The 11,191-nt window shown below is 54.1% G+C and overlaps 1 protein-coding gene across 1 annotated transcript in view; it reads left to right on the top strand.

Annotated features, from left to right (window-relative positions):
• Positions 1–10,958, top strand: part of RHOBTB2 (Rho-related BTB domain containing 2) — a 17,328-nt gene extending 6,370 nt beyond the window's left edge. The window contains exons 5-10 of the mRNA XM_006778284.2: positions 103–1,118; positions 1,391–1,509; positions 3,594–3,744; positions 7,929–8,017; positions 8,819–8,924; positions 9,902–10,958. Coding sequence (XP_006778347.1) covers positions 103–1,118; positions 1,391–1,509; positions 3,594–3,744; positions 7,929–8,017; positions 8,819–8,924; positions 9,902–10,119 — 1,699 coding nt within the window. The 3' untranslated portion in view covers positions 10,120–10,958. The remainder of the gene's footprint in view (positions 1–102; positions 1,119–1,390; positions 1,510–3,593; positions 3,745–7,928; positions 8,018–8,818; positions 8,925–9,901) is intronic.
• Positions 10,959–11,191: the final 233 nt, after the last annotated feature.

Raw genomic sequence — 11,191 nt, 5'->3', positions numbered from 1 at the left:
CCCCCCCAGGCCTGGTGAAGAACAGGCAGGCCCTAGGGACCTGCCTCCCCCTGTCCGCCACCCTCCCCAACATGACTTTGCTTTGCCCTCTTGAACGTCCAGGCCCATCAAGCCCAATGAGATTCTTCCCCCTGAGAAGGGAAGGGAGGTGGCCAAGGAGCTGGGCATCCCCTACTATGAGACCAGCGTGGTGGCCCAGTTCGGCATCAAGGACGTCTTCGACAACGCCATCCGCGCAGCCCTCATCTCCCGCCGCCACCTGCAGTTCTGGAAGTCCCACCTCCGCAATGTGCAGCGGCCTCTGCTGCAGGCACCCTTCCTACCCCCCAAGCCGCCTCCCCCCATCATTGTGGTGCCCGACCCCCCCTCCAGCAGTGAGGAGTGCCCCGCCCACCTCCTGGAGGACCCGCTGTGTGCGGACGTCATTCTGGTGCTGCAGGAGCGGGTGCGCATCTTTGCCCACAAGATCTACCTCTCCACGTCCTCCTCCAAGTTCTACGACCTGTTCCTCATGGACCTGAGTGACGGGGAGCTGGGGGGCCCCTCGGGGCCTGGGGGCCCCCGCCCAGAGGACAACCGGGCTCACCCTGACCCACACCACCACCATCACCACCACCACGGCCGGGACTTCCTGCTCCGGGCCGCCAGCTTTGACGTGTGCGAGAGCGTGGAGGACGGTGCGGGCTCGGGCCCCGCTGGGCTCCGGGCCTCCACCAGCGACGGGATCTTACGGGGCAACGGATCAGGGTACCTGCCTGGGAGAGGCCGCGTGCTGTCTTCCTGGAGCCGAGCTTTTTTGAGCATCCAGGAGGAGATGGCAGAGGACCCACTGACCTACAAATCCAGGCTGATGGTGGTGGTGAAAATGGACAGTTCCATCCAGCCGGGGCCTTTCCGGGCGGTTCTCAAGTACCTGTACACGGGGGAGCTGGACGAGAAGGAGCGGGACCTCATGCACATCGCCCACATCGCCGAGCTGCTTGAGGTCTTTGATCTGCGCATGATGGTGGCCAACATTCTCAACAACGAGGCCTTCATGAACCAGGAGATCACCAAGGCCTTCCACGTCCGCCGGACCAACCGGGTGAAGGAGTGCTTGGCAAAGGGCACCTTCTCAGGTAGGGAATGTGCTTAGGAACTCGTAGCCAGAAGGCAGAGGGGTGCCCTCCCAGTGGCCTTCTGAGGGGCCCAGGTTCCAAGTAGCACTCGGCTGCTGATGCCCTGCGAGGTGCTGGCTCCACCTGGAACCTGAGCGTGTGGCCAGGTGGCGCGTCCCAGCTGTGGCTTCAGAAGGAAGCGTGTTGTCTGGGTGCGGGGTCGACCCTTGGGGTTGGTTGCCCCACATTCTTTCTCCGCATCCTCACGTGATGCTTCGTCTCCTCCTGGGCAGATGTGACCTTCATCCTGGATGACGGCACCATCAGCGCCCACAAGCCCCTGTTGATTTCCAGCTGCGACTGGATGGCTGCCATGTTTGGGGGGCCGTTTGTGGAGAGTTCCACCCGGGAGGTAAGGCTTCTTTGCCTCTGAGATGTGTCATTTAATGGTGCTTTCCTCAGCATTCACTAGGAGATGGGCCTGAGGGAAGCTTATGAGGTGGTTCCCATAGCCAAGGATTCACAATACATCAGGATGGACTTATAGTAACATCTTGACTCTGTAGTTTAGAAAGCACTTTCAATACATTATCTCAGATCGCCTCCCCCAGCCTCTCGTACATGGCTTAGGATTCCCACTTTATACATGAGGGAAGCGAGGGCCTGAGTGGTTAATGACTCGTGCAAAGGTGTCTAAGTAGAAAGGAGAGGCTAGAACTTGAACTTAGAACCTCTGACTCCACACTGTACCTTGCTTTCTCCCTGACACATATGAAACAACTAGAAAAAAGTCCAGTGTGTCCCCGGCTGAACCCATCACTGTTTTCAAGTGTAAGTTTTATTAATCGAGGCATGGTGAACATAACAGATCAGGACGAGACTGCCATTGAAAAGATACATTTTACACTCACAGATCTAGTAAGAGGACGCACGCACATGGGGGCTGAGGGGTGGAGCACATGGGGAGGCACCAGGGTTGGCCAGGAGACAGAGAGCAAGGGGAGCTGTGGGCAGTGGCCTTTATTGTGGTTTCCTGGGAAGAAAGGACAGGGAGAGGCAGGGTAAGCTCTCAGATGGGCTGGCTTGGTTCATGTAGCAGGCTCTGGGGCCTAGGGGTTGTCCTAGTCATCTGGTGCCTGGCTCTGGGCGATTAGGGCAGGTGGACAGTGGCTAGGAGTGTGAGCTGATCAAGGAGCTGGTGGGGGTGTGGATTCTGGATTGGTTGGTTTGCATACAAAAGGGATTCCTTTACTGTCTGTTGGAGCTGGCTAGCCCTGGGAGGGGCAGGCCCTCGGCTCCAGGTGCCACAGCATCACATATGTAATACCATAATCTAGAAAGAAATTAAAAATCAAAGATAAAATAAAAAGGATGGGAATAATAAAAAAAATACAGAAAATACAAAATACTTCACATCGTCACCTTTTGATCCCTTGATCACGGCCACTCCAACTCACCTTAGGACAGAGAGTGTCAGCAGAGCTGGAAGGGGCCTATCAGTGTGTCCTTAGAAACTCTCTCAAGTCTGATCCTCGCATTCTCCCAGCTCAGCAGAGTGGCCTAGGCCGCGGCCTTGGTATTCTCCATCTTCCCTGAACTTCTATTACATTAATTATTCATTAACTCAGCCTTGCAGTTAACAAAGTACTACTTTGTGCAGCTGCTCAAAGTGCTGAGTGTGCACACGCGGTTTCCCAGCTGGTCTGGGGTGTCTTGAGTGCAGGGGCTGGGTCTTTACTTCGGCCAGGCGCCCCTCAGCCAGCGCTGCCCCTTCGTGAGTGCTCGCCAAGTACCTGGAGGGAAAACTGGACTGAACACTGCAGCACAGTCCCTGCGACGGGCTCTAGGAATTTCCTAGGATTTCCAGGAAGAAGTCCTTTCGGAAGAGAACTAAGCGGAGGTTGAGATTTGAGTGGGTCTCTGATCCTTGAAGTGGGCGTGGGGTTGGGATTTGCTAAGTGAGAGACAAGGGACTCTGCAGCCCCAGGGCCGGCCAGCCCTGAGCACTTCTCAGTACCATAGAAGCGGCTGCGAAGCTCCAGCTGGGTCCCAGCGCAGCCTACGACTCCGTCTCATGAGAAAGCAGTTGTTGAAGCAGCGCCGCTCTGAGCAGATCCCGGAGGCCCACAGGAGCAGCTTCGAGAAGCCAGCTGATGTTGGCTTGCCTGTCCACACCCCACTTGCTCTGCTGCCTGCAGGGCTGGGAGGAGCCAGGGTGTGGGTGCAAGTGACCTGAGGACTGCTGCCCGCATCCTCTAAGCCAGGGTGCCCCGGAAGGGTGCCAGTGAGAACCAGGTCCTTTAAAAAGCTGTTAGAGCCCTGATCCCTGATGCGGCCAGCAGATGGGCTTAGCACAGGCTGTCTCTCTGGGAGGCAGGTCTTTGGGGGCCCCTCAGCAGGTGCAGGGGCTGCACAGGGGTGGCTCCCTGTTTGGGGGGGACCGGCTGTGAGGGGCGGGGCCTTCTGAGTTTCTCAGAGTGAGTGTCTCTGCCCCAGGTGGTGTTTCCGCACACGAGCAGGAGCTGCATGCGGGCGGTGCTGGAGTACCTGTACACCGGCATGTTCACCTCCAGCCCCGACCTGGACGACATGAAGCTCATCATCCTGGCCAACCGCCTCTGCCTGCCGCACCTGGTAGCCCTCACAGGTGACTAAGGAGTGCGCAGACCTCCCTGGGGGAGGAGGCAGGGGACCTGCCAGCAGTGCTGGCTACTCCCCCCCTGGCTCCTCCCTGGGGATACACCGCTAGCACCGAGGGACCCGCTGACCTACAGGAAGCATGTTGACGTGTATGGGGCGTTGGGTGAGGACACAGATGTGATGAAGTGTGTGTGAGAAGGGTGCTCGATGGAGTCACCGGTAGGTCGTATCCAAAGGCGACTCCCGCCCTGCAAAAGAGTCTCCAGTAGATGCCAGTGCCTGGTGCTCCCCTCAACGTGGCTTGCCTGAGGGGTCAGAGAGAATAGGACGCAGCTCCCCGTTTCCACCCTTCGGTCCTCCTCCTCCTCCCCCTCCTTTGTCTCGTTTGGTCACATAAATCTGCTTTATTCTGTATTCTTTCCTTTTCCTTCTCCTCCCTTTTCTCTTCCTCCTCCTTTTCTCTTCCACCTTTATTTTCTCTTTCTTCTTCCAGAAACAGATAATGAGCATTGACCTGCCACTCCTCTAATTCACTGAAAAGATTGTGAGAACTGGAGCTCAGCTTTTATTTTATTTTATTTTATTTTATTTTAGTTAGTTAGTTAGTTATTATTTAATCCTTACCCAAGAACATTTTTTTAAATTGATTTTAAAGAGAGAGAGAAACATCAGTCGGTTGCCTCCCATAGTCTCCCTAACTGTGGATCAAACCCACACCCCAGGTATGTGCCCTGACTGGGAATCGAACTTGCAACCTTTTGGTATATGAGAAGACACTCCAACCAACTGAGCCACCCGGCCAGGGCTGGAGCTCAGCTTTTGGAAGGCACCAGCCTTAGAGGGCCCTCAGGTGGAACAGGGACTGAAGCAAGAGGGAAGCCAAGCAGCAGACCATGAGAGTTGGGGCCAGCAATGCAGGCAGACAGACAGTTCCTGGTGATGCTGGAACTGGAATCTGTGTGGTATTGGTGTTGGCATTGGTACCTAGACTGGTGTTGATATCGGGGTTATAGTCTTGGCTGGTTGGCGGACAGGCAGAGAGCAGGGCCTCTGACATTGGGTCGAGGTTCAGGGAAGGCCCCCGTGTCAGAGCTGCTGGGGCCCTGGGCAGATGATCAAATCTCAGATATAAGGGAAGCATCAACCTTATGATGAGAAATGGTCATAAGGCAGGGCTTAGTCATAGGAAGACGGCAGAAATCATTGATCAGAACCGGAAGGGTAAGGGCTGAGCCTGCAAAGGGAGTCCAGGGGCCCCAGCTGGGGACACAGAGGGTGTAAGGGCAGGGAGCAAGAGGAAGGCTTCTGAAGATCACAGCTGTGACAGCATGGCATCCGCACTGTCCATGAAAAGTGGTGCGGGCTTCTCAGAGCACATAAGCTGTCCACATCCTTGGGCCGAGTAATTCAACTTTATTTTATTTATTTATTTTAGAGAGGAAGGGAGAGGGAGAGAGCGATAGAAACATCAATGACGAGGGAGAATCATTGATTGGCTGCCTCCTGCATGCCCCTACTGGGGATCGAGCCTGCAACCCAGATGTGTGCCCTGACCAGGAATAGACCCATGACCTCCTGGTTCATAGGTCAACGCTCAGCCACTGAACCACACCAGCCGGGCAAATAATTCAACTTTAGAAAGACAATCTCCAAAGAAATGACTCAAAGGACAAAAGTATATAAAGATGCTTCTGTACGTTTGTTTCATCATGGCGGCCAATCAGAGACCAGTCTAATAGGCACCACTGGTTGAGCACACGTGGGTGATTTTCACAAGGTAGCCTTACAAATGTTAAATGGCAGTGATGCGCGGAAAGGCTCCTAGACAATGATCTTGAATGATTTTTCCCATGAAATGGTCTACGCACGCTAGAAATCATGTACAAAAATGTTTTGTGTATACCTTATCAAGGATCAGCAGAAAATGCCGGGGATGGTATAGCTGGTGATGCTTTATGTTTTGTGAGGTATGCTTTCTCTGAAGTTATAAATTCAAGCTTAAAACATTTTTATTAAATATAACACAAAACACATATGTTCAGCTTAATGAATTATTATAAAGCAAAATGACCCATATCAGGAGCTAGAACAGCCGTGGGCAAACTATGGCCCGCGGGCCGGATCCCGCCCATTCGGCTGTTCTATCCGGCCCGCGGAGCCGAAAGAGCGGAGGGTTCTCTTGCTCTGCCCTCCACTCCTTCACCAGCAGCAGTGTTAACGTGGCAACGTCGGGAAACACTGCCGCAGCTCCTTCTTCTGAGTCCAGTTTAAGAACCCCTTGTGGCCCTCAAGTCAAAAAGTTTGCCCACCCCTGAGCTAGAACCTTCCAGCCACACAGTAGTCTTCCACCCGTCCCTCTCAATCACAGTCCTTCCCTCCTCCCCAGGAGTTACCTCTTTGCCTATTACTCTTTTGGGAGGTGCTTTTTATGGCCTCACTTCCTTGGTCTTCATAGTTTTATCATCCAAATGATAAACCTGTTTTATATCCTTAATCATGTTAGCATGGTTTTATTTTTGATATACTTTTAAAGTTTTTTTTCATCTATAGGTACCTTGTTCATTAAAAAAACAACAATTTTCCTGCCTTGGCCGGTGTGGCTCAGTTGGTTGGAGAGTCGTTCCCTGCCACGGGTTCGATTTCCAGTGAAAGCACGTACTCAGGTTGCAGGTTCCTTCCCCCGTCAGGTTGCATGTGGGAGACAACCTATTGATGTTTCTCACATCGATGTTTCCCTCTTTTTCCCTCTCTCTTCCTTTCTTTCTAAAATCAACAAAAATATATCTTCAGGTGAGGACATAAAAAAAGAGAGAGAGAGAGAAAGAGGAAAATTTCCCCTTGCAAAGCACCCACTGATCTAGAAAATTTAGATTTTTAGTTGACTGTATTTCTATGTAGCACCATACTTCCCATAGACTAGTTATTAGACATAGAAGCTAGATCACATTCACATTCCGTTTTCTTTGGGCAAGACACTTCATAGGTTGTGTCTGTGTTTTTCTCTCTTGTCGTGATGTTATCAGCCATTGAGCATCATTGCCTGGATCCATTCATTTATTAGCTGTGAAATGGTTGTGCTCCAATTCAGTCATTCCTCCTTTGTTTATCTGTTGGAATATTTCCAGAAAGAGAAAAACTCCTCACCTACTGTTTGGTTAACCAATGGCATAATTCAAATAGGAGAGGCAGGTGACTGCTTGATTCTTTCCTTTTATCCAGATTTCAAGATAAACTTGTTTCCTATCCTTTCATCCTTTGAGGGTGACCAATTAGGTTTTGTTTGTTTTTTTTTTAAGCATTATTGTGAACCCTTAGATCAGTGGCTCTCAACCTTGGCTGCACATTAGAATCACCTGGGAATCTTTTTAAACTCTTGATTTCTGGGCCTCATCCTCCGGAAATTCTGTTTCTTTGTTATGGGGTGGGGCCACAATATTAGTAACAAAGTGGTTCTGTGGAATGAGGTGTTTCAGGATCCTTGTGTTCATTTCCTGCCCCAGACCTGGAATTAGCCCTTTCTCTATGAGATCCTGGTGCCCGAGAGCCGGAAATGGCATTCAGGGCTGCAGCCTGAGCACCAGGAATGCTCCTTCTGCCGCGAGGGCTGTTGTCGCTAGGTCGTTTCCATGTCGCTAGGACTGAGCTGGGAAATACATTTTTAAAGATAAAATACCTCAGGAGTTTATACTGATACTGTTAAAATTCAGGACTAAAAGTATTTACTTCTTCAGTATGAACACTAACTTAAAAAGCAACATTAGTCCACGATTCGTTCTGAAATTTAAGTTAACACCAGCAGCTAGGTTTAATCTGGAGTTCTAACTCATAGTTCTCAGCAAACTGGACCTCATACCCTCCCCCTGGCAGTTGCAGTGGCTGATTCCATCCGGGGCTTTCATCCTACGTGTATCAGGCTATTTGGAGCAGCATATGTAGCTTGAAAAAATCCTCTTAGCCAATACTAGCATCCTCCTTCCGTGCCCACCCGCTCCGCTGGGGCAGTCTTGCTCTAATTCGGTTACCTTGCTGGTGGGAGCCGACTCTGATCGCCTGCGGCCTTCCCTGGGCCTGCCGGGACTTGCCCTTGGCCTTGCTCTCTCTGCCCTGCAGTAGGGCCCCTGCTGGGGGGATAAGCGAGCACATGGCCACTCATGTGCTCCTGCAGCTGACTCCTGGCTGTGTGTGTCACAGAGCAGTACACCGTGACCGGGCTGATGGAAGCAACTCAGATGATGGTGGACATCGATGGGGACGTCCTTGTGTTCCTGGAACTGGCTCAGGTATGGTGACCAGGGAAGGGCTCTCTCCAACAGGTTCAACTCTAGGCTCTCTCTGACCATCGGCAGTGAAAGGGGAGGGGCTGGGAGGTGGTGGGTAGGAAGGGAACCCATTGTCAGACCCAGTTCCCTGACTGGGAGAGTCCTTCTCCTCCTCCTGGCCAAAGGATGTGCCCTGACCTGCCAAGAGGAGAGCTGGCGTGGGAGCGTGGGGCTGAGACTTCAGGCCGCCATAGGGTAGGGGAGCGAACCCCAGCCTCCTGTGTGGACATGGCTGCTGTCTGCCTGAGGTCAATTAAGGGACATGCAGGACTAAAATTGACTGCCCACCTCCTTATTCCCATACAAACTAGCAGAATCCCCCACACCGGCCCTTCTAGCACTGAAGATCAGTTCTGGAGTTAAAGCATGCCAGATTCGAGGCTTGCAGACACACCTGGGAAAGTCAGCTCTGAGCCCAGTCATCAACACCTTAGTGTAGACTGCTTTGGCCCCGGCCGGGGAAGAGAAGAACATCGCCCAGAGTAAGATCTGAGGAGGCAGACACAGTAGGAAGCCACAACGTAGGGCCTGGGATTTCCATCTGTTTCTTTGTTAGCGAGGTGGTGGTGGTGGTGGTGCTGGTGGTGGTCATGGTGATGGTGGTGCCAAGAGTGTGTGTGGCTGTGCCTCTCCAGGTGGGCTTTCCCACTCACTGCACGGCCTTTGCCACCTGCACTGAAGGTTCTGCTCTGACAGCAACCGGAGCTGCCCGAGCTGACCCCGTATTGGGTATCAGCACGGCGCCCTTCTGTGTTTCCCCAGTTCCACTGTGCGTACCAGTTGGCAGACTGGTGTCTCCATCACATCTGCACCAACTACAACAACGTGTGCCGCAAGTTCCCCCGAGACATGAAGGCCATGTCCCCAGGTGAGCATCCCCGGCAGGACCTGCTGATCCCCCGCTTCACGCTGAAGGGGCCTCCACCCTGGTCCAGATCTCCGACCGGACCCAGGGCACCCGGCAGCTGCCAAAGGTCCGTGGGCCTAACCTGACCTTGCAGGAGGGAAGCAGCCTGCAAAGTTGCATCCGGCCAAGCAGAGGGGAACAGCGCCGGCCTGGTGGGCAGCGCAGCTGGGGACCGGTGGCAGCTCACTCCACCTGTCTGGGCTTCTGTGTCTCACACATATAAAGAGGGTGTGGGACTAGAGGTATTTTCTCAGACTTCCTGGACAGCACTCCACAGTAAGAACTACATTTTACATGGTGACCCAGGACCCATATAGAAAAGACATAAATTGTTCATAATTCTGCTCATGGTACTACACTGGTTTCACAAGGTAGGAATGGCCACAAGCCACAGCTCGGGCAACACACATCCGGATAGCCTCTGAGGCCCTGGGACTCTGCCTCTGCGTCATGAATGTGTCAGGTCCTGGGGCCCAACAGGGGCAGGCCAGGCCTGGGAAAGGTGTCCCTGGCCTCCCCGAGTTCCTGCCACTCGGTGTCCTTGAGTTCCGCACTGGGCAACCTCCACTCTGCTGGGCCCTCCTCCCTGCTCCCAGGTTGTCTCTGTACCCTACCCTTCTCTCACCCGCTTGTCTCCCTTTCACCTGCTCCCTGCCTCGTTCTTTGCCCCTCCTCCCCCCGTTTTATTCCCAGGACACAGGAAGCACCCCTTGAGACTTTCCCATGGGACCTTCTTTAGGGAGCTCTGCAGCCAGGTGTGGGCTCCTGTGAAGGCAGGGGCTTCCCCTTGCGGCCCAGGGCCTGGGATGTGCTCTGGGCTGACCGGTCCCCGAGGCATCTGGGTGGGGGTGGGGGTCCCTGGACTCCCTTCATGTCCCAGGGCTCCTCTCGCCCCTTCTGCCTTCCTTCTAACCGAGCCCCACTGCATTCTGCTCCAGAAAACCAGGAGTATTTTGAGAAGCACCGCTGGCCGCCCGTGTGGTACCTGAAGGAGGAGGATCACTACCAGCGGGCCCGGAAGGAGCGGGAGAAGGAGGACTATCTCCACCTGAAGCGGCAGCCCAAGCGGCGGTGGCTGTTCTGGAACAGTCCCTCCTCCCCGTCGTCCCCTGCGGCCTCCTCGGCATCCCCATCTTCCTCCTCGGCCTTGGTCTGAGATGCTGCCGCCCTCTTCTGACTCTGCTGCTCTTGTGCCCACCTGCCCTTGCCCCTCCGCTCTCTGCATCGCCCCCTCCACCTCCCAGGGACAAGGGGACCCACATAACCAGGACCCTAAGGGCGGGACTGTTCTCACCAGCCACCAGCTCAGCCAGAGAGGAGCCGGGCCTCATGGGTCAGAACAGGGACCCCCTTCGGAGGCCCCCAGTTCTGAAACAGGGCGGGGGACAGCTCCTGGGAGGTGGGAGCAGGGGACAGCTCCTGAGAGTGCTGACATCCTGTCTCTGGGCTGGACAACCCTAGAGTCAGGGGGAAACTCCCAGCCATGAGAGCTGTGGTCTGTGGAGGCAGCCCCCTCCCCGTGAGTGCAGTGCACAGGGAGGTCCTGCCTCTATGGGCCATAGTTTTCCACCAGTGGGCTTGGTGGTTGCAAATGTTTTGTGGGCATTTCCACGCGGAGCCTACTCAAATCCTCACCGGAGAAGTCAGGGTAGACAAGCCTTCAGGGCCCCGCCCAAGCTTCCACGTCCTGGGTGCAGCTGCCGGAGGCCACACCTTCCACCTTCCGGGGTGCCTCCGGCCGCCAGCAGCCAGGCCTGGTAACGGGAAATGGAGTTGTTCCGAGCTCCAGGCCTAAAAGCAGGGTCTCCTGGTGCAGTGAGAAACTTCTCCCTCCACTCTCCTTCACACTCCAGATGGGAGCCAAAGGAAACAGCTAGAACAGGGGAAGAAGGAAGCGGGTGGAGGGGGTCTGGACGCAGCAATCCTGGGCTCCTCTAGTTCGCATGGCTTCTTACGGGGTGGGGCAAAATTAGCAAAAAAAGAAAAAGCAACAAACAAAACCACCACCAACAGAAACGCTCTAGCCTCTATTCCCTCAAAGAAAGGACAGAAGAAGACCCTGTATGGCTTACATTTTCTAAAACCAAACGAGCCCCCGCATTGATGAGACAAAGGTTTAGACTATAGAAGTGTTTGGAGCCCTGTGAGGAGAGGGCTGTTGCCTGCAGTGAGGGATGCCCGGCTGCCGGAGGCTCTGGGGCAGCACCAGCCCCAGGCCGGACACCAGT

Source organism: Myotis davidii, unplaced genomic scaffold, assembly GCF_000327345.1.
Source record: "Myotis davidii unplaced genomic scaffold, ASM32734v1 scaffold448, whole genome shotgun sequence".
In the NCBI taxonomy this organism is placed as follows: Eukaryota; Metazoa; Chordata; class Mammalia; order Chiroptera; family Vespertilionidae; genus Myotis; species Myotis davidii.
The sequence above is the reverse complement of the archived record's forward strand: the minus strand, read 5'-3'. Positions and strand labels throughout refer to the sequence as shown.